At 41.1% G+C, this 27,143-nt stretch overlaps 2 protein-coding genes across 6 annotated transcripts; one reads left to right on the top strand and one right to left on the bottom strand.

The window, feature by feature from the left end:
- The first annotated feature begins 1,916 nt into the window (after window positions 1–1,916).
- On the top strand, window positions 1,917–14,546 carry LOC119901105 (sex comb on midleg-like protein 2). 3 transcript variants are annotated; one of them, XM_038716574.1, is made up of 15 exons: window positions 1,917–2,049; window positions 3,577–3,677; window positions 4,943–5,017; window positions 5,503–5,573; window positions 5,918–6,152; window positions 6,807–6,895; window positions 7,015–7,258; window positions 9,664–9,929; window positions 10,044–10,137; window positions 10,237–10,440; window positions 10,551–10,712; window positions 10,994–11,122; window positions 12,259–12,477; window positions 12,592–12,755; window positions 12,953–14,546. In XM_038716574.1, exons 2-15 carry the CDS (start codon window positions 3,656–3,658, stop codon window positions 13,076–13,078), a joined length of 2,100 nt encoding a protein of 699 aa, XP_038572502.1. In that variant the 5' UTR covers window positions 1,917–2,049; window positions 3,577–3,655; the 3' UTR covers window positions 13,079–14,546. The 3 variants fall into 3 exon arrangements, with proteins under 3 accessions (XP_038572502.1, XP_038572501.1, XP_038572500.1); XM_038716573.1 differs by having other exon boundaries at window positions 12,256–12,477; window positions 12,595–12,755; XM_038716572.1 differs by having other exon boundaries at window positions 12,256–12,477.
- A 1,125-nt stretch (window positions 14,547–15,671) lies between these two features.
- Window positions 15,672–24,533, bottom strand: LOC119901106 (retinoic acid-induced protein 2-like). Of its 3 annotated transcripts, none has more exons than XM_038716576.1 (2): window positions 24,380–24,533; window positions 15,672–19,237 (listed from the first exon to the last, which is right to left on the bottom strand). In XM_038716576.1, exon 2 carries the CDS (start codon window positions 19,158–19,160, stop codon window positions 17,538–17,540), a length of 1,623 nt encoding a protein of 540 aa, XP_038572504.1. In that variant the 5' UTR covers window positions 19,161–19,237; window positions 24,380–24,533; the 3' UTR covers window positions 15,672–17,537. The 3 variants fall into 3 exon arrangements, with proteins under 3 accessions (XP_038572504.1, XP_038572506.1, XP_038572505.1); XM_038716578.1 differs by lacking the exon at window positions 24,380–24,533 and adding an exon at window positions 23,615–23,844; XM_038716577.1 differs by lacking the exon at window positions 24,380–24,533 and adding an exon at window positions 22,616–22,778.
- Window positions 24,534–27,143: the final 2,610 nt, after the last annotated feature.

Here is a 27,143-nt window from a genome sequence, read left to right as displayed (position 1 = left end):
GACACAAAAGATAAAGGTTACTGGGCAAATAGAGACTTTTTTTAATAAAAGTTAACAATTAAGTTACTATTCCATCCTGGAATTTATTCTAGACTAGTGGTTAATTCATACAACTGTTAACCTATTAGTTAATGAAAGATATTTACAAAATACAGTATCCACTTTCACAATGGTCCTGTATATTCAAAACATGGTTAAATGCCTAATTTGGGCACTCCACTACTCCATATATCATTAATTTTTACATCACTTAACCTTTATTTTTAAATAAGGTATTCAGTATATAGGTTTTCCTAAATACACATTTAACATTGTGTGACTCCAGCTGTGAAAGCATGGAGGCAGCACAACAGCTGGCTGCAGATTTCCTGTGACCTATTGAACCATAAACAAAGGACCACCGACAATGACCTCAGCAAGGTGGAGGAAGTATTCAGATCTTTTACCCAAGTAAAAATACCAGTACAACAATGTAAAAAACACTCCAAAGCAAGTAAAAGTATTACATTAAAAATGTTACCTCAGTAAAAGTACAGAATTATAATCATGAAAATGTACCAAATGCATAAAAATGACCCCTGCAAATGATAATATAGCCTATATAAATATATGAAATTACTGAATTATTATTACTGATTCATTAATGTGTAAGTAACATTTTACTTTTGGAGTTGGTTGAGATGGAGCTATTTTTAAGTATTTTACATACTGTTAGATAGTTCAATCCATGAAAATGCTATGTATTATATTTTTTGAGATGATCAGAATCTCAATTTGAAAAGTCAGCAACTGTATCTGCCATGTTCAGTTAAAGATACAATATTTCCTTCTGAACTGTTTTGGACTAGATTGGAAGTTTCAATTTGCATAAAATTGTACAAGTACAACCTTAAATTTGCACATAAGTATAGTACTTAGATTAGGCTACTTTGTTACATTCCACCACTGCCATACAAACGATTTAGGTCTAGTCTGACTGAAACCATTGAAGAAACATATTTGCAAATTAGATTCATTTTAAATTAAAACACAGACATGCCCTTTTTTCCTTCAAGTCATGCGCTTTAATTGAATATAGAGACATTTTATTGCCTTCGGAGTTTTCATGTGTGCTGAGCCCTGTATGAATATTGGGACCGATGACATATGTTTGATATTGCTAGAATAATCTAGAATTTATAGGAACATTGTGGGTGGGGGAAAACACACGAGTTTGAAACTGACGTGGGACAGTGATTGTGACTCATGTGCTGTTATTTGGCGATGACGTAGCTCTTATTTTAATTGACAACGCGCTGTGATTCTGCAACAGAAATGTTACCAACTTTCATTCCAATTTAAATTTTGTTATGGCTTTCGTTTTTTGTTTTTGTTTTCTAATTTGCCTAGATTATTTTTCGTTTTGAGATTTAATATTATAATATTTAATTATCTGTTTTGTATTATTCTATTTTATTACTGTAATATATTTTATTATACACACATGCAATTATATGGTTAATAGCCTATAACTTCTTTATTTATTTACTTTTTCATTATTACTCAAACCGATGTATTGAGTGGTATAATTCAGTGGTAGGGTTTTTCTCCCTCACATTATCTTTGTTTTGAGTTGTTTATGCAAGACGGTGTCAATGGTCCGAGTTTGGGGGGACTTTATCACAATTCAGACATGCTTTTTGATCAGTTTGAAGCACAGCAGCAGGGGATGCATGAGAAAGACCTTGTGAAGACGAGAGAAAGCGAAGATGGTTAGCTAGGGTCACTTTCTGGAATCCAGAATAACAGACCGAGTAGTCCAGACGCTGATTGGATAAAATGAGTAAACATTTACCTGATTGGCTGAAGTCGTGAATATTGTGAGAAGTAATTGGCCTACCGCTCTGCACGTCCAGCCCGTCTCGCTGTCTTGCTTGGCTGTGTTCGTCGTACAATACTATCTTTGGCATAAATTACATGCGTGTAAGCATACACTACATTCGCGAAAAAATGGCAGCTGACGATTAGAGAGAAGTGTGTGGATCTTCACTCGAAAAAAAGACGGCACTTGTAAGTTTTTTCTTTAGACTTAACAATATAGAGTTTCGGGAGAATGTCAGACAAAGCTACGTGAGCTGGGTTATGTGTAATTCCCCTCGATAATGTGGAAGAAACTGCTCTCAGAGGGTTAACGATAACGCTAAGGTTAGCCAACCTAGTTATTAGCCAGCAGTGGTAGCTAGCAAATCAAGCAGTCCCAGTTGTCAACATTGGGTCCAGACTATTACCTGGAACAGTGTTAGAGTTAATGTTACAAATCAGAAACGGCGTTCGAGTGAACATTCAATTACGTTATATACAATAATAACTGTTAATAACTAGTGTAACGTTAAATACAAAGTACATTGACCTTATACTCGGCATTTAGCTAGCTTTGTTACCAGCTAAGTTAACATTAACGTTATAAGGCTGATGTGAGGTGACCTAACCAGCCAGCTAACAGTTAACGTTGATAGGTGGGTAACTTAGAGGAGGTGAGTAAAACATTGGGAAGTGTGCAGATAATGGTCTCCTGATATAAGGCAACATCTTCATTAAGTTAGAATGTTAGACATTGTAGGTAACTTCGCTAATAACCAAATCCAGACATGTTAGTTTGGCTCACAGTACGGTTAGCTTCACATATAATCATCCAAAATGGCTAATTGTGTCGTCAGTGTTAATGAGTTAGCCTGTGTTTTTACTGTAAACGACCCCTTCCCGTTGAAGACACGCAGTCTGTTTTTTTGATCGTTTTGCACCCCAAGATGTAAGTTAGGACCTAGCTAAGTTAACTCAGTAACAGTTAACGATAATTCACTCAGGTCTCGGAGGTGACAGATAAGCGTTTCACCGTCATTTTGATATAACGTTAACGGAGGGAATCTACACTTATTTACAACCTTGCGAAAAAAACCTCCATGCACTAGGCTTCCTGTGTCTGTGGGAGTGTGCATTACTGGAATACCACTCTACTGTACACAGAAAAGAGGTTCTGGCATGTTGTACCAAAAAGTCTGTTTTCCCTTTGCTATCAGCAGCACCATGTAACTTACCTTTAGTTTCATGTGGCTCCCTGCAGGGTGTTTTCAGTGTCTCTTTTTGCTTCTAAACTAGTTATTTAGCAGAAAATCAACAGAAATATGTAACACAAGTAATTACAAGTAACAGTTATAATTTGATGACTTTATCAATTAAAAATTAGATACATTTGCTGTTTTGAGGATCTTAAATGTGGGGATTTGTCAGCGCTATACATAATTATAAATCTAAAGTAGTTGGTTTTTGGACTGTTTGTCTTGACTAAACAAGTATTTGAAAATATCCACTTGAACTCTTGAAAATTGTGGTGTTAATTTTATAATAATTGTTTGTAATAATGATAATAAATATGCTAATATTTTAAGTGAAATCATTAGTTGCACATTCAGCCCTATGTTGATTCCCATCATACGTGCCTTATATGAATGGAATAATCTCTTTATAACGGGGTTTGTGTGTATTTGTGTGAGCTGCATTTCATCTAAAATATACTCACTTTATTTTCTTTTTTTTCAGAACAAAATTACACAGAAGTGGACTTGGTCACCATTGGTTGTCATCATAGTGGAAGTGTCGCCATTGGTCATCAGTCATCATGGGAAAAACTCCACTGAAAGGCAAGGGGGTGTCATTTTACTTGATAAAGTAATGACTTTGTAGGGTGGGTGGAAAAAATCGATACAGCACAGTATTGTGATATTTTCCATGGCAATACTGTATCGATATACGGACGGCAAGTATCAATATTTTATTATATAAATTGCAGATGGGACTTTTAACTTTTTGGCACTAGAATAATAAAATCTATTGCTTTTTTAGTCCACTAGAAAACTTAACAGGACCATATAGAGGACTGAAAAAGTGATATGAAATGTATCTTTTTAGATAAACAGATGTTGACAAAGTTTGACTTTAGGAACCTAATTGGAAGTTGGAAAAAGGTAATAAATTGCAATATATCTCAATATATAATAAAAGACAATCGAATCGCAACATAAATATCGTGATAATATCGTATCGTGGGGCTTCTGGTGATTCCCACCCCTATGACTTTGTGTTCACAGCTTTGCAGGGTTTTAAAACATTTGGCCAAATTTCCCTGCATGTGTGTAAAGGTTTTGTGAAGTTATGAGAGATTTTTGAACTTCTGTAGCAATCATGTCATTATTGATGTAGATTGTCTGCTACGTAGCAGAAGGGAGTTACAAACTCAGTTTCACTCTATAACCTGTTGTATTGTGACAAAATAAATCTACCTATTAGTATTCTATTACACTCAATTTATTTCTAATTAAAAGCCATGCATACCCACTCAGGTTTATTGATAGGATTATAGACAAAGTTGGGCAGATGGATGCAGGGATCCATGATGTCCTACATGACAGACTCTATTTTGATTCTATTTGACTGTATTTTCATTGTACATATTTGTTGTTGTTATTATATTTAATTGTATATAATGTGTATATATTTATTCACTCATCTACGTGGAATGCTAACTGATTCAACAGTACTTTTATTGTATTTTGTTTTGTTCCTCTTTCCTCACATTCCTCTGTACTGTACTGCCAACTTGAATTTCCCCTGTGGTCGATTATTAAAGGACTATCTATCTTATCTTATCTATGTATTAATGATTAAGGTGTGTACATTTTCCCACTCTTGAGGAGAGTTCTAATCAAGCACAGTGAGAGAAAACAAATGTGTGGGTATACAATGGGCCTGACAATATGAAGCTTCATTTGTGTCATTACGATTGCTTTCACGGGGGTACTGAAGACATTTCAAAGTCAGCTATTTGTTCAGTTATTGTTAAGATTAGTTAGAACAATTTTTGTGTTTTAATGCGTTTTATAATTTGTTGTATTTTATTAATTTTTAGATCAGAAAGATGGCAAAAAAGAGAAACTGGGAAGGACAGTTCCACCAACAGGTACAACCCCTGCAACAACTAAAGGTGAACGTTTGATGTTTTGTGGTGTGTCTCCCTTGATTTGTGACTCTTATTTCCTTAGAGCACTTTGGTTGAGACAGTGAGAGCTGTGTTAGAGGTGTGATGGGATCTCATGGTTAAAGTTGTCCAGGTGAAAAGCTGTCTCACAATGTCAGCTTGACGGACCTGGTAGAAAGGATAAATGGTGATAGACAAGACACGAATAATATGTAAGCAACATTTAGAATGCACCTGCATTGTTTTTGCATTTTGTGACTTTCAGTCATATATTTTATCTTTGAAGATTTCTTACAAATAGTGTTAAAATATCGTCTCGTCTTGTGAACCAAGTGTATCGTCACCCCTAGTGTTACAGGTGGTGATATTGTGACATTCTGCTTTAGCATTTACTGGATTTTATGTAATCTTTTATGAGCAAAATATTTAATAGGTTTCATTTTATTACAGTCAAAACATTTACTTTTTATGATTTTTTTTTTTTTCTTCAGATGCTTTCAGCTGGGAAGAATATCTAAAAGAAACGTCATCTACACCAGCTCCACCAAGCTGTTTTCGTCAGGTAAGTCCACCTGGATGTTTGAGGTGTTTCGTAATTACCGTGGTTCTGTGAATTGCTGAGTAGTGCAAACTGGATTTGTCCCATTACTCAGAAGTTCTGTATGTATGACTGTGATTGCAACAATGTCCACCCCCCCACCTCCAAAAGTATACTATCACACAGATTCATACTTCTTGTCTTTCCTGCACAATTAGCGTACATTGTAACAAATGCGCTAACGCATAATTAACAGTTAGGCGACATTGTCATAATCTGGCTGGAGCTATGGGTTGAATAAATAATGGTTTGTGTGCAGTGTAGTTGAGAATTGCTCACAGTCTCAGCACTTTTCTTAATATCCGCAGGCCCGAATCCCACCATCCAACGACTTTAAGGTGGGAATGAAGCTTGAAGCCCATGACCCTCGCAATTCCACCTCAGTTTGTATTGCCACTGTGATGGGATTAACTGGGGTTCGTCTGCGTCTCCGTCTGGATGGAAGCGACAACAGCAATGACTTCTGGAGATTGGTAGACTCCTCTGATATCCAGCCCATCGGCACCTGTGAGAAGAATGGAGACATGTTGCAGCCACCTTTGGGTGAGAACGTCAGGGGAGGCAGGATGGAAGCACATTGTTGTTATAATCATTTCAGGACAGTAAAGGAAACCTCCGTATTTTCACTCATTACTTGTGATTCTCCACAAAACAGAACAAAAGTTTTACCATGGCAGATCTTTCATTTAAAATTCAGTTACCATCTTTGCACTTGTCTGCTGAACCACCATGGAGGGTCATAAAACATGTGCAACAATGAAAGTAGTAATTGTTAGACCATGCTGTAAAACTGTTGAAAGTGAATAATTATTCATCATACGGGCATAAATGATTATGATTGTTCATGTTTTTATTTAGATTCTTTGAAAGAACCAGAAGTTAACAGAAAATTGGCAGGAATGTTTTGTTTATATTGTAATAAATCTAGAATAATTAGAATTAGGTGTGTGTGGGTGTGTGTGTGTGTGTGTGTATGCATTGATGAATATTGATTAAAAATATTCAATTAATTAATAGAAATTATTTTCTAGTGAAGAGTTTGAAAGTCCAGTGAGCACTGTATTTATCTGACAGAGTATACTGATGCCACCTAAAAGTAAAGATTAGCAACAAAGGTATATCACACTGTGCATTATTTATACTGTGTTTTGAATGAACTAACTACACTTTTAAATGCTATTACATTTTCCCCTCCAGGATTTCGGATGAATGCCTCCTCGTGGCCCATGTTTCTGTTGAGAACCTTAAACGGAGCTGAAATGGCACCAGCAACAGCTTTTAAAAAGGTATGCATTACTTTAAAAGGTTTGGAAAGTCTTCTTATAAAAACAATATGCCGCCATCTTACTGGCAGTGTGTGTGTATTTAAAAGTTGTCGCAGTGAGGATATTGCACTGGTTTTCAGGAACCTCTGACGCCCTCCCAGAACAACTTTAAACCAGGCATGAAGCTGGAGGCTGTGGACAAGAAGAACCCATACCTCATCTGTCCTGCCACCATCGGAGAAGTGAAGGGCGAAGAAGTGTTCATCATGTTCGATGGGTGGCGGGGTGCCTTTGATTACTGGTGCAAGTATGACTCCCGGGACATCTTTCCTGTGGGCTGGTGCTCCCTCACTAAGCACAGCCTCCAGCCACCAGGCAACAGTGGTATGTGTTCCCCTCTAGATGGCAGTACACGCCTGCACATACAGGTCTGAGGAAGATGTTATTTATAATCAATATTTCCTTCATACTCATTTAGTTGCTGCCCCATTCAGGATATTGCCCCCACAGCTAGAAAGATATAAACACAATTAACATTAATCATCTGGTTTTGTTGCTTAGTCTGGCAGAGTAAAATATACACAGCCTAATCTTTAACAGGTGCTGGCCATGTGATGAAAGAAAGCATGAATTCTCCCTCTTGATCTACATGTGTTCTAATAACCCATATTAACACATTTCCCAGAGGAGGTAATGTAATTTCTGAATGGAAAAGTTTCTGCATTTGAACGGGCATGAACATAGATTGACAGTTCAAATGAATAGTGTGATGGTTTTGTGGTGTTTCTGCAGCTGGGTTGGCGTTGTTAGAGTAGATGTTCTTAAACAAAGGTAGCAAGTATTAGGAGTTCTCATTGTCACGGGTTAAAATCAAGTCCAACGCATCGTGTCACCTCATATCCAGGAGGCTTCTTCAGCTCTGACTGGCAGGGAATCCCAGCTATTTAACTTCTTACCTTAAATCAGGGAATGTTAGGATAAATGTGTATTCTCCTGATTAAGACAAAAAACTTTTCTAAGCTCTTTTCCATGTTGTGTCTTTTCTGTGGATAGATTCAGGATTTCTTTTCTGCTCCTGAGTTCCCACAGTGAGTTTAGTTGCTTAGGAACAAGTTTAATGTGGTGTTTTCAGCATGTTCCTCTTGATAAACGGTGGGGGGGGGCATTAAAAAACAGTGTCATGAGCACTGAGCCAACAGTCGTAGGAGACATGCTGTGTGTTGCATGTGAAACTCTTGCTCTCTGTCTTGCTCAACTGCGTTTTTGTGTAAGACTCTGGACGGAGAGTATCAACCACAGAACACATCAAGGACTTATAAACAGTTGATGCTACACCCCGACTTTGTTTTCTTTTTTAATGTACCAGCACGTGCTCATGTGTGATAAACCCTTAAAGGTTTGGAGGAGGTATGAAAGGCGCCGTCTCTCAGTCTGCCTTCTCTGACTCCTCCTCGTCAGTTTGTTGAGTGTTTTTGGGGAAGATTTATTTATGTGTGGGGATTGTTATGGAATATTGATCACATACAGGAACAGAAAAAGATTTACTAGCTGTGTAAATGGGCTGTTGCTTTGTGTTATTTGTTAAATGTGGTGTAAATGTTTTAGCACGTTGAGCTACGCCTTTACTCTGTTTCTGGCTTTGGCTGGAGGCATTTTTGTTATTTGTAGAGAGAATTCACAGTACATACATTAGCAACAGAAAAGGCTGAAGTGGGGATTCCTCTTTTTGAGGATGAGAGAGGTCATAGACTTATGTGCTTTGATTCTGTGCAGTCAAGAGTTAGCTGTGATTCTGTATGATATATGTAGTTTAAATGTATCTTTTTTGCAGATGTGTGGGATCATTATCTTTAGAATTATATTCAGATCCTTACCTTTTTGTGTAAATTGCTCTTTTTTTCCTAGCCCAGCAGTCCAGAATATGTCAATTAGCTAGCAGAAAAATGAATTGTTGTTCTTTTAAAGGTAGACAATCTTAATACAAATTAGGGACATTATAGTTTGAAAAGAGCATGTGCACTAGGCCTCACGGCTAACTAGTTGGTGTTGTAAGATGGCTTTAATAGTGCTGATGAAGTTATTAACAGTTAAATGCACAGTTCCAGATATCAAGTCAGAAAACGAGTAATTGGAAATGCATGACATACATTGGAGCACTTCCCCTGCTATTTCCAGTAATGAGATGCCCTGTCCAAACCCGGACTGGCACCAGACCATCTCTTTACTTTAACTTTAATCCCAGCCACCAACAGCAGCATGGCGCACTGTGGTGCTCACTGGGTCAAGAGATAATGACGCATAGTTTGTCTCTCTAATTAGCCAGGAGAGACTCTACAGTTATTGGACAAATTGCAAACCATTCTTCATTTTTATTATCCTCTGGACATGCCTACCGAGTTCAAACAAAATCTTTGGAGCCAACAGGCCACTGTTAATGGCCTGCCAAGACGTTTTATATCCATGTTTTTTTCCTTTTAGCACAGGGGCCATTAAATTATTATCACATTCAGCATGAAGTCATATTCAGCATTTGCATATTCATCAAGGAACCATTTTCATTTACAGTACTTGTATTACTGTCTACCACGTTTCCTTGAACTCTGTAGAAGAGTTTCTACTTATGTGTCGTCTCTATTAGCCGTCTGTAGCTACAGCAGAATCCATTAGTTCTGCCGGTGCAGATGAAGGGTTTTTGTTTGTTGGATCTTCTTATGAGTTCCTAGTGTGGTAGCTCAGTTTTTTAATATCAACTCCCTCCATGCCAATTGTGCTGTTGTCTGCTGTTACAGTTAACCTGCCAAAGGCCCTGCAGATTCTCCCAGCGTCCCCCTCCAAGCCCAACAGGCGTTCCATGCAGTCCCCCTACAGACTCCCCAACCCTCTGCCGCCTTTGCCTGTCAGGAAGGGGGTAAGAGGCCGTCGACCCAAGAGCGAAACCATCGCTCTGCTCAAAGCTGTGGCAGAGGCAGCAGCCGCCCAAAACGGAACTGTTCCTGAAAACACGCAGCTTGTACCTCGGCCCCACAAGAAGAGAGGCCCCAAACCTGGAAGCAAGGTGAGGCCCTGCTGAACAAGCCCAAACTCTGACATATTGAAACATCAGTGAATACTTTTTACTGCCACATTCCTCATGTTAAAGTGTGCCTGCAAATGAATGTGTATTCTTCAGAGAAAGCCCAAGATTCTCCAAAGCCCGGCCCAGCTGCCCAGCATCCGGGTTCCACAAGAAAGCCCTGCAAGCCTCAGCTCTGTGGTTTCAACAGGTAAGGATTCATAAGTCGCATGTTATGCACTGAATTAAAGCTGTCATTAGAAGGCCTAATTTGTTCACTGTGTTCCTTGTGTTTTGTGTGTTGTTCCAGTGTGTGTGTATGTGAATAAGCATGGGAACTGTGGTCCCCACCTGGACAGGAAGCAGATGCAGCATCTGCCTGACCACTTTGGGCCGGGGCCCGTGAATGCCGTGCTCCAGCAGGTGGTCCAGTCATGCATAGACTGCGCATACCAGCCTAAAGTCCTGCTCAGTGCTCTGCAGACTCATTCAGGAGGAGGAGAGGTTGTCAGAGGTAGACTCAGACAACACCAGTTATTACAAGTTGTAAAATAATAATTGAAATAGTTGAACAACTAGATGGCTGTACAGGTAACCACTAAAATATGTTGCCATTTGTCCCAGTGAGAACAGACGGCGGAGTTCGTGCGGTCACTCTACCATCAGCCTCCAGTGCTTCCTTTGTGCTGCGGTTCTTGGAGACCATGTGTCGTCACCTGCAGTGTGACAACCTGTTCAGCAGCCAGCCGTTCAGCCACTACACCGCTTATGACAGGACCAAATCAGGTAAACCCTGCATTCAGGAAACATCACTGCTCTATCAGGGATCAGAGTTTTTAGAATAAACTAAAACTGAGATAAATCTAGGATTGTCAATAATTGCTTACACAGCCCAATATGGCCGTCACATAAACCTAACTTATTTTCCCAAGCAATTTTGTAGACTTTAAATTTAGCACTTGTTAGTAATGCATCGTGTGTGTGTGTGTGTGTGTGTGTGTGTGTGTGCGCGCGCACACACATAGCGTAGTCCTAGGCTATGTGCTAAAAAAGTTTCTATGTTTCAGTGAAAGAAGAGGCGTTGGACACTCCATCTCTGGCTCGGGGCAGCAAACGGAGTCTCTCTGGCGTCTCCCCATCGTATGCAGCCCCTCTATCACCCAAACATTTACGCACCGAAGCTCACCCTTCAGAAGGTACAGCTCACTTTGCAGATGTTTTTATACTCAAACACAATTTCTGTTTTCAGTTACTGCCAGCAGTAGGTCTGACATCAGCAGATACAGTTGAAACCAGAAGTTTACATACACTATATAAAAAGACACGTATGCTTTTTCTTGCCCATTCCTCCTGACAGAACTGGTGTAACTGAGTCAAGTTTATAGGCCGTCTTGCTCGCACATGCCTTTTCAGCTCTTCCCATAAATTTTCAATAGGATTGAGATCAAGGCTTTGTGATGGCCACTGCAAGACATTGACTTTGTTATCCTTAGGCCACTTTGTAACCAGTTTGGCAGTATGCTTCGGGTCATTGTCCATTTGGAAGACCCATTTGCGCCCAAGCTTTAACTTCCTGGCTGATGTCTTGAGATGTTTCTTCAGTATTTCCACATAATGTTCTTTCCTCATGATGCCATCTATTTTGTGAAGTGCACCAGTCCCTCCTGTAGCAAAACAACCCCACAACATGATGCTGCCACCCAAGTATTTCACAGTTGGGATGGTGTTCTCAGGCTTGCAAACTTCCCCCTTTTCCTCCAAACGTAACGATCAGCGCCGCTGACAGATGTAGTTAAAAGTAGCTCTTGACATCCTGAAATGTTGGATGATCCCATCCCATCACTCCTCGCTCAGAATCTGCATCCACACACATCTCCGTACAGAAGTAGCCGCCATTGATCCACAAAAAACCATAATTAAAAATTTGGCTCTCTTTCTCCTCATCCTCATTATCATCTGCTCACAAATCCGCTGGCTTCCACTGCACTTCAACTTAGAAATGAATCTGTAAACGCTGCTTCAGTGACTTTCATGTTTACTTCGGTACAACACCGTGCTCTGCTGACATCTTTGTTGTTGTTCTTATACGCACGCAGGTCAGTTCAGAAATGTGACCAGTTCACACCGGGATCTGATATTAGTGGCATTTAAAAAATAATGTGCCAAACAAGAAAAATCGAGGTTTGCAGTGTGAATGTAACCTAAGTTGTACTTGAATGTTGTTCTTTACCACTTTCAGATCACACATGTGTATACTGGACACGATGATGAGCGCGTGAAACTTTTAAAAAGTGACACTTGAATGTCAGTTGTGTTCTTATCTCTCTAGCAGAGACCCTGCCCCACGAAGAGAACGGCCTAATAAAGGAGCAACGCTACATGGACTCAGCCTCAAACTCCATGACCCCTCGAGCACAAACAGTGCGCAGTTCCTCAGAGTACCATTCTCAGGCCAGCAGCATCTACCACCCCGGCAACGGCACACCCATGCGCCGCCTCTCCTCCAACCTCGCAGAGCTCTGCTCCACACAGCCTCTCAGACGAGTTGAAGGTACAGTAAGAATCTGTGGAAGCAGATGTGTGTAAATGCTCACTTCCGCCTAACATGCTCTGTGTGTGTGTGTGTGTGTGTGTGTGTGTGTGTGTGTATGTTCTGCTTTGGCAGCAGCCAGCTCCACCACAGGTCCTGAGGCTGTAGTGTCTGAGCGGGAAAGTCTGCAGCTGCCGAATAAAAACCCCTCCTCCTGGTCCATTGAAGAGGTGATGCAGTTTGTGAGAGATGCTGACCCCACAGCTTTAGCTCCACATGCGGAACTATTCAGAAAACATGTAGGTTTACTTTTACTATTAAAGTATGTTAAACAGTTTGTGTGCTTTAAGGCTCAGGTCCCCCTTGAAATGGTCAATTGTTAAACTAAAAAGGACCACGAGTAATTTTTTTTTGTCTATTATTAGCTTTGGCTACTGTAAATCATGTGGTCCCTCTGCATGTTATTTTAACAAAGTCCTATTCTTTGTGCCCACAGGAGATTGATGGAAAAGCTCTGATGCTTCTACGGAGCGACATGATCATGAAGTACATGGGTCTGAAACTAGGGCCTGCACTGAAGTTATGCCACCATATAGAGAGATTGAAACAAGGCAAGCTGTAACAGCAGCCAGGGCAGCCCTGTCCCTGCCAGACCCATGAGCAATAAGCCCTGATGAAGCCAGCATTTGGACACTGACTCATGGGGCATGCGGGAGCTACACGCTAGACTCCACCTCGTGGGACTGATGTTACGACTTCATCCTGACTCCAGAGTGGAGAACGTGTGCTGTGCGTTGCTGACACATTACCTCATCCCCTCATCAGTGAACAAAAAGCTGTTCAAGTCTAACAGACGCCATGTGACTTTATGAAATCCCAAAGGAAAAGAATCCCTGTAGTGTTTACATTGCATAGCACATGTGCACACGTGGACACGTTTTTTTTTTACGGAGATGAAAACTTTTGATCCTGGTTTTGGATCCCCAAAGATGGAGAATGTTTCTTCTTTATATAATGTTTTTATTCTTGATGAATTTCCAGTTAAATAAGGAAAGGTTGGTATACTGAAAAACAAAGAAAAAAACCCCATCATCATCAGATGTTCTTCCCCATGCTCTTCAAGAGAATTTGGATGCTGTTGTATAGCTGTTTTAATATGTATGCCACAAGGTATATCTTCCTACACAGTGCTAGACAAACAGTATCACGGTAGGGGTCATGCTGTATTCTGACATTTTTGATTGAACCTTTTCCACGAGTGTCCTGCAGGATCATCTGCTGTGTGGCATGATGTATTATTGTGTCTTAGTGGGCCCTACGTTGCCTTCCACTGGTCCCCACGCAGTTCTTCTCAAAGTCAAACCGTTTGCAACCCGGGCTCTGAGTTAACTGTGAAGTTATGGGTTTATCAATTTCAACAGACAGATTGTTAAGGAAGTGCAAATACAACATTTCTAAGGGCTTTCTATGTTTAGTTTTTATGTAATATTTTTATCAGTCATAATCATGTAAGCTCGTCGGTCCGCCTCACTTTTGACCGTTCCAATCACTGTTAGCAATGAAAACAGATATGTACAGTTTTATGGGTTTAACCATGAATATCAGCGACAGAATGTACATTTTGTAGAAGCGTAATATTTTAAGGAAATCATATACACACGTTAGAAATGTGAAGATAAAGGGGATGGGGATGTGGTGAATATTTCACAGTGGATTCCATTCTGCTTTTTAACACAGTGCTTTTAGTTCAAATACTCCCAGTAACAGACTCTGCCTTGCTTTACCTACGACATTTCTCAGGTTTATGTGATCTTTGTTAGTACAAGCTTTTGTAGCATACTGTTTATAATATACTTAACAGAATTTTCCTGTTACACCCTTCCTAGATCGGAAAAAAGACTTGTGCCATATGATATTCAACACAGGATCGAAGTGCTGTTGATTTCCCTCTCTTGCATCTTCTTTTAAGTACTTGAAAAATATGTGTTGCTAAAAGTCACTTGTCCATTATGTCACACCAGATAAACATAAATGTGTTTATGATGTGTAATTCCTATTTTTTTTTTTTTATAAACCTACCAAAAACAAAAGGCTGTGCTGTGTGTTGTTACTGATTACAGACTGAGTAAAGTAAAGTTGTTGAATTATCTTATTTGAGTTTACCAGTTTTCCAATTGTATATAAAACGAGTTTTGCCCAGTAAGAACTGCAACTTGAAGGACAAAGAACAATAATCAAAGTCCAGCTTTTTCCATCATTAAACCCCTCACATCAGTCTTGGAGAGCTTGTTTTGAAATGTTACCTCTCAAGCTTATGAAATAAGCCAGGCCTGCGTGTGTTTATTTATGACATGAAATATAAGACAAAAAAATAGTCAAAACAATTTGAAAAACATGTCAGGGACTTTGAAAAATTATTCTACCAATAAGGACTTGTCAGACTGTCTGCAGTGAAAGTCTTCTGGTTTTGTTACTCTGAACATTGCAGTGAAGGGAAAAACTAATTGGTGGGGAAACTACCAAATTATTACCAGCAGACTCATCTGCATTCTGAATTTAAAACCATTGAGTGTCCACCGTCAACAGTCTGACTGACAAGCAAACAGCTTTACGCTGCCTTTTGGGTTGGACTGAAAAGGCAGCTTTTAAATGGTTGAATTTCTGAGCTGTAGATGAGACGTGACAAACCATTTCCACATCAGTACACTTTATTTCTGAAACCCGTCTTGTACCAGGGTTTCATCACTGACAGTTCAGGCAGTGTGTGTGTACCGACTATTGTAAACATCCCTGGTTGGCATCCAGACATTTCCGTCTCTTAAACTGCAGCGCATTTGCTTACACACATGAAGGACTGATCCAGTTTACTTTCAAGCCGCCTCCTTTCAGTTACCGACCTGCTCTTGATGTTGGGCTGTTTGGTAGGAATGAAGGCTGAAGTGAATCAGAAGATAAACCGTTTGAATACTAGCCAGCCTGTTTTGTTCCACAAGATGTATAAAGGGTAAGAATGTATAATTGACTGACAGTGATGAAACATTTTTGTTTGTTTTTTTATGTGGGATTCTTATCTGATTGCCCTTTTCAGATTTCTTTAATGAGTAAATTCTGACATAAGAACATTTTTCTTGGATTTCAAACCAGTTACAAAAGAGAAAAAAAGAGACGTGTTTCAGATAAAAATGTACCATTGTCAAGGAAAAGGCAAAGACACAGATTTAGACCTTGGAGATTTTAGTTCACTTCCATATAAAAAGCACACACACTGTACAGTAAGCAAACATTTAACTGCCAGCACATTTCACCTGGTGGTTCTTCACTGACATCTTCATTAGAATAAGTTTTCTGAAGCAAAAAGGTGCTTCAAAAAGGAAGCTGTCTTTTTATATCCAGTCACACTTTTGTCTCCTGACTGATATATACACAGATCATATAAATAAAAAGAATAAATTAGGGTGACGTCCTGCACAACCAAAGTAATCAGTTCAAACTACTAAAACAAAGAGCTCTGTGTTGAATTGGACTGCAGACATGATATAGGTAAGTAAGATATACGGGGAAGTACATCTATATAAATAAAGAACTGGTAAAATGAAGAGCTTTTGTATTTCCCACGCCTCCTTTGCTCATCCAGACAGTCTGCATATGGCTGATATTAGTCCTTGGCCTATGATTTACAGATTTCATAAATGCTGTTTTAGTAGAATAGGTAGGACACCCTGTAACGCTTTCAACTAAACTATGACAAAGTGCACTCAATAGGATAAATAAACTGACACACAACAGTGCTCTCACATTCACAACTCTGATCATGATCATGGGACAGACAAAATACCATGCTCCACAAAACAATAAGAATGACATCAAACCACTTCGGACTAATGCTTTACGCACGTACATTTCAGAAAGGGGGCTCTGCAGTGTCACCAATACTAATTCTAATAACAGACTAATAACACACTTGACAAATATATGAACAGTATTTTCTCTCACTGAAGCCGAGAAAATGATTTCTCCCTTAATCTGGCTGTTCCCTTCACCTTCAACCCTGCCCCCCTCCATATTTTCAGTTGCTTTAGCTTAAGTGGGAGAAGTCAATATCAAAACTTCCACCAAGATTCACTTCATCAGTCTGTTAAAGGAAACAGCAGGGGCTTCTGGTGTTTTATACACTTGCTGCGAGGTGTTTATTCAGCTTTGGCTTGTATGTTGAAGCATGGGCCAAATTAAAAAGTGGCAAATACAGCCAGCAACAAGCAAAAAAAAAAAGCTCTTTTCCAGAAACACTTTCCTGATATTTGGACAGGCCAGCAGAAATGTCTGATTAAATGTGAAAACAATTAAGACATCCCTTTTTTTGCCTGCTGTTTAAACAAAATAAGAATGTATACGACGGCGGTTGCCAACATTCATTTTAATGAAATTGTGGCTCGGGCCTTGCCAAGTCATTATTAGCCTGTCATGCTAAACCCCTACCAATCAGAAGAGAATGAATCGCTCCAGTGAGCCACTGATGACTATGGGAATTTCCGACGATGGGACGATGTTTTAACAGTCTCGGTCACGTCCTGCCAGTACACACTGCTCTGCTCTGAACAGTGAGAAGCTCAACTATCAGGTTTTTTTTAGATCTTCAGTGCACTTAAATAAAAATTACATGTGGAAACAAACCACGAGCCAAAACTGAAAAATGGAACCCATGTGTCTCTGCTGTAATTATGAAGTCAAAAATTTTTCTTCAACATCTCTGATTCATAAAGACAATCTCCAAAGCCACATGGAGCGCCCATTAAGCTGCCATACACAACAACATTTCTGCTTTAGGTTAACACTGTAGTGAGTAGTGCATTACAAAAACACAGCAGTTCAGAAAGGTCCAATGGAAACATTTCTGTAACCACTGTGTCACACTGTCAGACATTCATGAGCCTCAGTTTACGGAGCCAAACTCGGAGCTTTGATTGAATATGTAAGTGTATGAGTTTGATTACAGAATGTCCCGGCACGTGTTTTATGTTACACGCTCTGGAGGGATTACCAGAGAGTGGTCCAGCAATTAATCCCCCCTCTGCTGAGAACTTTCACTTCCTGGGCAGCAATGCTGCAAGTCTCTGCTTCTTCATCGGAAGGAAATGGATCTCTTGAGAGCTGACCTTCTTCAGCTTGATAGCTCTGCTCTTAGGAACCTTTTTAAGCGGGTTGTTGGGGTCGTGCTGCTCCCCCTGGGACGCCGACGGCACTGCGTAGAGCTGCTGCAGAGACGCCCCCTGGCTGCCGTCCCGTTTGATGGAAAAGTTCTTGGTGGAGACTCCTGATAGGCCTTTTATCTTTCCGCAAAGGATGGCGGGGATGGCGTCCTTCACGGAGACTATGACCTTAGCCGTCTGCGAGGTGCTGACTATCTCAAGGTTTCCGGCTCTGCTGAGAGACGCCTCCTGACTCAGAGAACTAGACCCACTGGCACTGCTGTCAACCACCCACTTGCGCTGCCGGCTGAACTCCAGTGAAGCCAGGCTGCCCAGGAGTTTGGAATCTAAACTCTGAGTGCATTCAACACCCAGAGACAAAGACGTACCACTAGTATCTTGACTGGAATGGAAAGCTACTTCTCTGTCTGACTGAGCGCACTTTTTCCTCACACCAGGCACTGACAAGTCGAGCACACTGTCCTGCTGCAGACTGGGGTATTCCACTTTTAGTTCAACTGGACATGCTCGGACAGAAAGGTCCAGAGCCTGTCCTTCATCTAGAGGAAGCGAGGATGGGGACACGTTTTGTGGCTGGAACGACGGCATGCATCTAATTGAAGACAGCGAAGGAGAGGTAGTATCTTTTGGAGAAGTCTGAGTGCTTTTACTTACAGTGCAAACCGGTTTTGGCATGTTCCCCTTTGAGTCCTCAGTCTGAGGGGCAGGAATGGGGATGGGAAGAGGGACGGGCAGAGGCACTGGCAGCGGGATGATGACTGGGTAGGGAACTAGAAGCGTGGCAGGAGGGACTAATGGGGCCAGAGGGGAGGCGTAGGGAGGTGTGAGGGGAGGAAGTGGGAAGAAGGTAGAGCCTGGCGACTGACAGGTTGATGAACCTGCCTGGGAAGGGAAGAGATCCTGCAAGATGGCTGCAAAAGCTGGATTCTGCAGGAGAGACAGCAGGTTAGCATCCTGCGTTTGTCCTGCTGACTTCTGATCGACAGCTGGAGGTAAACCGAACGTCAAAGGATTCTGACACAGGACGTTGTTCTGGAGGGGCAGCGGAGGGCAGGTAGCGTTCGGAGGCATCACAGAGGGACTCATGTGTTGAATGACCTGCTGATCCAAGACCAGGGGAAGTGAAACTGGGCTTTGGCTTGTTATCAAGTATGGTGCTGCCCCCATTTGGCCGAGCTGAGGCCCGGCTGCTCCAGTCATCTGGAGGTGAATCGGAAGCATCAGCGGGCTCTCTCCCAGGCACACTGGGTGTAGTACAGTTGTGGCGACTTTAAGCGCCACCCCTCCCGGAGATTCAACAGTGGCACTCACCCCTGAGGGTGCGGGAGGCTCCACCAGGTTAGAGAGCGCTCCTTTGCTCAGTGCTGAATCAGCAGGAGTGAGTGGATTTTCTCCATCCTCCACTTTGGTGGGGATTTCTCCTCCTCCCACCTCAGGGTCGCACACGTCGGTCTGGGACTGTGTCATGGTTACAGACACCTCATCACTACCCTCCATAGTTCAGTTTGAAGAGCCACACGAAATCTTCATCAAGCGCTAGTGACAGGTCTCATCCATTATTCTTGCAGGCAGCTCTAAAACGGAGGAAACAGAGACTTTAGTGATGCCAGTAGTTTTAAAAAAGTGTTTCAATGTGGAAAATCTTACATATGTCTCTGGAATTTGAGCAGCATCATTTGAAGGACACTTGCTCCATGTTATGTCTAATCCAGCTCAGGAAGGACTTTTTAACAATTGCTGCGAAATATTCCAGAGACATACTGCTTCAAAAAATACCGCTGCAAAGGCTCCCTGTTAAAAAACTCCAAGCCCATAATGTAAAACTGGAGGAGTCCTCCTTTCAATAATGTCCACCCAACTGGCCCCCATCCTACACGTTTACTCAGTGGCAATAGCTCAGTCCGTGACGGGAAAATCTCTCCCACCGTGGGAAAAAGAAAAACGCACAATTAAAATGCATTGTTGGGCCTTACAACTCATCCCAAACAAATACTGTAGAACTGAGTGAGATTTACGGCTCATCATATATCATCACAAGTAATCAAGTTATAGCAGAGCCATTGTAATATAACACAGGAAATTGAGATTGGGAACACGATTGAGGCTGTCTGTTGTATGTCCCAGAGCGCAATTATCCCCAGCTGTTGCTGTATTCAAGAATTAAAAAGGTAAACAGAGACTGGTCCAACACGAAGGTAATGACAGTTTGCTTGTTCTATGTCATAAATTGCCTTGTTCAGGTGCTATATAAATAAACTTGGCTTGTCCAGAACAGATATGCCTAATAATAATAAAGAAAACGACGGTAGAAATATATTATAATATTCATCGAGCATAAAATTTAATCAACTAAAAGTGAAAACTTGATTTCAGTGAATGACATCACTGACAAAAAACTGCAACTGATTAGTCCCTTCATTGATTAATCAATCAAAAGACAATTAATTGGCAACTGTTTTGAGACAGGAAATAAACTATTTTCTGACATTTTGTGTACCGAACGATTCCTCAATTAAATGAGTAAATAATCTACACACGGATCATAAAAATAATCATTAGTTGCAGCCTTAATCAAACCAACAACAATAAAGAAAAAAGACATATCCAAGTGTTCCTTGTCTTATCTTGGATATACAAAACAGATCTTGCTGCTTGTGCTTTCCTGATTAAAGACATACAGTAGTAAAGTGTTTACATTTTTTAATTTGCCCTAATTTGCCCATCTGTCCATTCTTCCCCTCCTCCACTTGTCTCTCTTGATATAGGTCTTCAGTTGAGGAGGTTAAGCCTGGGGTGACAAGCCACATGCAGCTGAAGGGACAGAGGCTACAACATCTGCATAGAAAAGGTGATACTGGAATAAATGAACCAGTTCACAATTGATGGACTACCCACCTATGTATCTATCATGCTTTTATCAAGCCTACTGTGTCTTGGCTTTCCTCTTCACATGACACTTCCACACAACACATGTCCTGCCTACACTGGCTGTCAAACCTCATCCATCTGTAGTGGTAAAACATCCCTTGGGTGCCTGGACATACAATGCATCCAATGTCAGCACGGTCAATTATTCATGCTGATGGGGAGCACCATGGATAATATGTTCAGGTCATTGGAAGGGGAACACTTTAAAAAACCTGAAATGTAACAACAAAGTATGCCATACCTTTTAGGCTCAAAACCCAATTAAACGCACACATGCAGTTCCAATTTTGTAAAAGCGTGACACTTTTTTTTTCCTCAACAGCCTTCATGTGGTGTTGGGTTGCCTCACTGAGCAGCGAGGAGGAGCGCTCTATCCCCCCAGGCTGGTTTAATATTGTTCTGTAGCATAGATGAGACATTGTAATATGGCTCTGACGGATTACACGGAGGATTCTACAGCCAGACGGCCGGCCGATAACCTTGTCGCTGTTTCACACATGGGAAAGGTCTGGGAAGTAAGTGTGTGCCTCGGGAATACAAAAAACACGCTTAAACATACTCAAAAAGAACCCAATAAAAGCTTCTTTGCATTTATAGCTTGAGGCTTCTGTGTTCGCTTGTCTTTTCCCTACAACAAGGTCTAGAGGTGGTGAGTGTTTAAGGGGTCGGCTGTCTGAGTGATGGGCCGGCAGGTCATGTTTGCCTCTTCTTATATACCACACATGCTGCTTTGTCCTGACAGGGAAGACTCATCACGCAAGGTACGGGATCACAGCCCAGACTAAGACAAATTGTTGACACGAGAGTCCAAGCATACATCTGTCTTACACAAACATACTGCATGCATGCATGAGCAAGACTCTTCCAACTGTTTTTCCTTTTCTTAAAATCCTCAGTACTTCACTTATTCCGCTTTCTACAAGAATTGGATCTAATGTTCTCATTTAAGCCTGAATAACAAATTTGGACCAACTTTATTTTTCACCCTTTTGATGGTTTGACTTGCATTCCAGGAAGTTTGTGGCAAGACATTTCCTGCTTGATAACACGGTCATGAGGTCTGTGACACGATGAAGCCCATGCTGACCAATATGAAAGAAGTCTTTCTTGGTTGAAACTCCCCTACTGTCACGGACTCTAATGGTTTGGCCTGAGTGTGCACTGAGTGAGGAAAATAACCCAGATAATAAACTCAGTTTAATGGGGTCCATCTTAACTCAGCTGTCAGGGTGAAATAACTTTGCAAGCTTCAACTTCATGTTTTATGAGAAGAAATAAAAGCTATGTTAGTGAGCATTACTCTGAGCTTTCAGGTCAGGTGACGTGATGCTACGCAGTAATCACAGCCAGGGTGACATGCTGCTGCCCCCCCCTCCAGCACACGCAGCAGTTCACAGCTCACTGCTCCAACCTCTCTCCGCTTAAATCATGTGACTACAATGTGAAACTCTGCAGACGAGCAGCAGAAGAGGGAAAGTTTAACCAGCAAAGTCTCGAGCGAGCCAAAGTACACAGAGACCATGTTCATCTTTGTTTTCTTCCCCGTTACATTATCTGACTCTGTGACTTTGCTTTGTCTCTGTGTTATCACAGAGACGGAAGGTCAATGAAAGATGTCATCTAAGCACCAACAACTCTTGGATTCTTGCTAATGTGCCACAAGTCAGCTAAACCGTTCCTCTGCATGTCAACTTAAAGTTGACTTCTATAACCCTCAAAGATGAGCTGCTGCCATCTCCTCGGGCTAACTAACACCTCTTAAACAAGCCCTGGCTGTGCTCGGGCACAAATTAAAAAAGTAGGGGTCTGAGAATTGTCAGAAAATGTAAACACAACCGTATTTCCATAAAGACCTTCAAGTTAATCGTACTAATCTTCCTAAATCCAGATTGTTAACAGACTTAGAGTTTCCCGCATTCCACAAGATGATACGGTTTGTAGATTAGGTTGTTAAAAATAGCAGTGGCGTAATGCAGTTTACATTAACCATGAGCTAATGTAAGAAACATGCAACACAAACAAACCTGCAATCTTGTCGCTGAATAACGTGGACTGATAAGACCGGCAGCAGCACATCCAGTGCTGTTCGTAGCTCCCACATCATCTGTAAGAGGTTTGTGTTCACTAGCCAGTAACAGCTAATTGAGTAAATAGGCAAGAAGAGACCTAAAAGAAAGCCAAATGAAATCCCTCCCCTGTCCCCATTACTGTAATGATTTCCACATTTCCTTTTTTTTCCCTTCTCCTTGCCTCATTGATGGAATGTACGCCGTAGTAAGTCAATAGCAGCGAGAAAAACAACGAATTCACTTCAATCACTGCACTCCAAACACGTTACAAGAACTGCTCTCTGTCTTTGCTCATATAATATAATTTCCTCGCTATGAGTTTTAGAGTTCAGACCAGAGGGAACAAAGCACCAGGGATGGGTGGCGCATGGCTGGTGATCTAAAAGGTCATCGCCCTCAACACCCCTCCTCTCCAATAGCCAATTACATCTCATTAGGGAGGCACACACACAGCCTCAATATGAGCTTCACATCCTCAGACTGATGCAGGCTGCTCTCACATGCATGCAGATTGTCTTTTATTCAGCTGGTTGTCCTCCAGCTGATCTCCTAAAGCCCACAGCATTAGTCAAATCTGATGAATAATGGAAGACTTTTAATTAATACAACTGGAAGAATCACCATTGTGTAACAACAAGTCACTGTTTTATCCGTCCATATTGGCCACTGAGGATCTTTTAACCGTTTTAAATGTTTTTATTCCAAGGGCTTACACCCCTGGGTCAAACATTGTTGTGTATATGAACTATATTGTGCTCATTAGCATATTAGCAAATGGGTGAATTGACAAGACCCACTGGATATATTAGTAATTTCCCTGCATACAAATAAAATCTGAAATGCGATCAGAAACATTAGAAATTAAGATGCAAATGATGTTTTCCTGCAATGTGAAAAAGACCATGATTAAGACACAAACTGGGTTTTTCGGCAGAAGCAGAAGAGTATTTCTACCTTTTCTTACAGGAGCTCTGTCATTACACGTGTGACAGGACACCTATATAAGCAAATGCACAGGCTATTAAAGCCAAGGCTACTAACGTTAACAGGCCCTGAGTGTGACGCTGCAGGGTTCATCTGAGGAGATCGTCCTTATTTCTTCACTGGCGACATTTGTATTTCTCTCCAGATCGTCCTCCCAGACATATACGCGCATTATCAGCTCGGTCCCTGATGTGGCTGGTGCGGCTGCAGCAAGCCGACGGTTCGCCATGAAATGCAGCAGGGAGGCTGTGCGCCGTTTATGCGCACGTCTCCACACATCACACGGCGATACCATGAAGGGCCGAGGGCGCGTGACGCTCCGCTCGCTGCCACACAGACAGTAACGTATGGCAGAGAGAGAGAGGGGTCCTCGCGCTAAAACAAACCTATTATTTGTCAAGTTGCCGTTCACCTGGCGTATATTTAAAAAAAAATAAAAAAACACGAGCTCGCGCTGAAAGACTGTACGCGTTTTTACGATACAAGCTAGCTGCGCAAATCGCCTCTGAAATTTGAAAATAAAAGGCTTTAATACGTTTTAAAAACGGATAGTGTGCCACTAGCAAAACAATTCCCACTTAACCCACGGGCTAATGTTAAAACGAAGTAATGTTTCAGCAAATAAGCGACGTACAATCAGAAAAGCGTTGGCTCACCCTGCTCTCATCTCCTTTCCTTTAATGTTAATTATTCCATAAAATTCCGGTTTTGCTCCAAACACCAACATTTACTTACCTATCAAGCAGTGGAGCATTAGCAGCTTTGCAGGTCAGCTGCCCTCTCTCAATTATCAATGAATGAGACTTTAAAATAAATAGATATGGCTTCTATTTATCTCTTCATTGCGGTCCGCCGTGGCGACTCCAGACTGAAGCTGCGCACGCAGCACAGTCAGCGGTCCTCCCTCCTCCTCTCCACACAGGGACACTTATTAAAAAGACATATAGTAAGAAGAAAGTAGATTAATAATAATAATGACAGCAATATATTTCAAAAGGTAAAAATAAATAGTCCTTACATAAACTGAAGATACTATTTATTTGGTACACCTCCTATTAATTAAATCCATTAAATTGCTAGTGCAACCTAGGCAGTGGTTCCCAAATCAAGGGTCGGGAGCCCCACAAGGGGTCGCAAGTTAAGGCTAAAGGGTTTGTGAGATTATTAATAGGATAGGAAAGCAGGAACAAAAAACAACATGCAGGCCTAAACAACATTTTTCAGACTTCCCTAAAAAAAAAATCCTATGAATTTGTGGATAATATGTGGCATTTCAAACCCAGAAATGTGAAATGTGTTTACAGATTTGCATGTAATCAACTTACAATACATGGGGAATACAGTTTACAATAATAAATTAATAATTCATTCATATTTATTTGGACTAAAATTTAGGTGTTTTTTTCTTCAGGGACAGCTATATTTCCCCTAAAATTAGTCCCCAATTACAGACCTGTAAAATAAAGTGTGGAGTGGATGGTGTGGACATAACCAGCCTGTAATGTGGCGATAGAAAGATGCAAATGTGACGCCACACTCTTAGGTCCTGCAGATACAATGTAGGAGCATTATAGGAATAGTATATGCTCTCTGAGTGCTGTAGGGCTTTTAGACATGATTTTATTCTTTCGTTTTAAACAGTAGGCTATAGTAGTAGTAGGCATCAGCCTGGTGAGCATCTGATGACAGAGGCGGAGGAGAATGGAGTTTGGCAGCTGCGGATGAAAGTCTGGTAGTGACAGGCCCGGGTGAGCAGGATCCCCTGGGTCTCCATATCAGTCTCAGCCAGCCTTAGGCTCTGCCTCGGGGACCCAGAGCCTCTCATTGTTCCGCAGGGAGGCTGTTTAATGCACTATAATGAGCCTCACAATATACCCTGGTGGCCTGGTGGTGACTTTGGTGTGGTTACCTCCTCTGTGCTCCTCCCCCCACCCTGTCTACATTCAGTATTACCAGAGACAATTTAGAGCCTAAAAGGACTTTGGTATTACTCACACATGGAAGGGAGTACAGCTCAGATCAGGACTGAATGTGTTGTTCTTTTGATGTACCACACTGCAATCGATACATCTTAACTAAAGCTAGAGCCATGAATATTAGACAATTTTCTACCTATAGTGTGGACGGATGTCTCTTGTGGGGGCTCTCATCTATACTGTCTATACCAATTCATTCTGTGTGGAACAGCTCCAGTTTCTGACACATTTATGCTACACAAGCTGGACAAATGTGTCAATAGACATTAAAAATGCAAATAGGGAGGCTGAATGATCCTAAATGCTACACACTAGTCCCTTCATATGGATTAGACACCTGCAATTATAATTACTACTTACATATAAATGAGTCCTCTGAAGGTCTTTTGATTGCGCTTTGCATTTAGGGACAGTGCAAAAATGACTGGGGTTGGGAGAGGGTCTGAATCTCTTATCAATTTAAATTTATTTTAAACTTATTTTTAAAAAGAGCCTCCCTAAGGTTATGAAATATATCATGATATCTCGAAACAATTAATAATTAATGACGAACATAACAAAATGGTGAAAATGCAGCCACTCTATTTTGAATAAAGAGCTGCTAAATAAATTGTTCTTATTAAGGCCATTTTAAAATATAAATATGAGTCATCCCTTGCTCTCCCGGTAAAGTTAGCCCCTCCTTAAACAAAAATAAAATAAAAATGACATTACCCTCCCTCTAATCTTTTCCCACTCCCCCACCCATGTGATAATTTCCGTACAGTCCCTTACGTCCGCAGTGAGTGAGTGCTGAGAAGCTGTGTGTGTTCTTTTGAAGGTTTTCATTTCCCTTTGTCCAAGTTCTTCATAATCTGACAATGATAGAAGTCACGTTGCGCTGACATTCGCTTTTAAGGCCTATACAATTTCTGCTGTACTGTCATTAGAGCAAGAGTGCAAATGATGACACAAAGCCTGCTGTACAAAACACAGACAAACACTGAAAGAGACATGAAAGACATCTCTGTGGTCAACCACCATCAAAGCTTGTAGGATCATTCTTCACAGTTAGGCGCCTACCTCAAATCATCATAGTTCCATTTTGTTCTCCATCTGGGCACATTGCTTACTTGTGATACATCTCATATCTTTCTCTTGAGAATGAAAATACTTTATTTCTCACGCCAATGCATCCTGTCCCTAATGTTAATCTGGGTCAGGGTTCAGGGTCACTGTGTCCTTTGATGGGTACCCACTTGGGATGCCAAACAGGCCAGGGCTTTGTTTACCTTTTTTTCCCTCTTCACTCACAATCTCAGCTCAGTCGACATGCACCGACTGAGAACAAGGCGTTTTTGTCCGTCACAGGCCCGTTTGACGTTAGCAAGAGGAACAAAGAGAATTCACACTGACTGGAGCTGGAACATGACCATGAAAATGACATAACACATGCAGAGATGACATGTTGATAACTACAGCTAAGCCTTGAGCCTGTTAGGTAGAGAGGAAGCTGTTCATACTTAAAATGTTTAAAAAAAACA

Source organism: Micropterus salmoides, unplaced genomic scaffold (assembly GCF_014851395.1).
Source record: "Micropterus salmoides isolate LMB-PRFRI ecotype aquatic unplaced genomic scaffold, ASM1485139v1 Ms_hic_scaffold_13, whole genome shotgun sequence".
NCBI classification, from domain to species: Eukaryota; Metazoa; Chordata; class Actinopteri; order Centrarchiformes; family Centrarchidae; genus Micropterus; species Micropterus salmoides.
The sequence above is the reverse complement of the archived record's forward strand: the minus strand, read 5'-3'. Positions and strand labels throughout refer to the sequence as shown.

What these genes read in the sequence shown, in the direction of transcription:
- LOC119901106 (XM_038716576.1), bottom strand. Translation starts at nt 19,160, where the DNA reads ATGGAGGGTAGTGATGAGGTGTCTGTAACCATGACACAGTCCCAGACC.
- LOC119901105 (XM_038716572.1), top strand. Translation starts at nt 3,656, where the DNA reads ATGGGAAAAACTCCACTGAAAG. An exon ending in AACCCCTGCAACAACTAAAG is followed by an intron (nt 5,018 to 5,502) that starts GTGAACGTTTGA and finishes TTTTTTCTTCAG; the next exon opens with ATGCTTTCAGCTGGGAAGAA. An exon ending in CGGAACTATTCAGAAAACAT is followed by an intron (nt 12,756 to 12,952) that starts GTAGGTTTACTT and finishes TTGTGCCCACAG; the next exon opens with GAGATTGATGGAAAAGCTCT.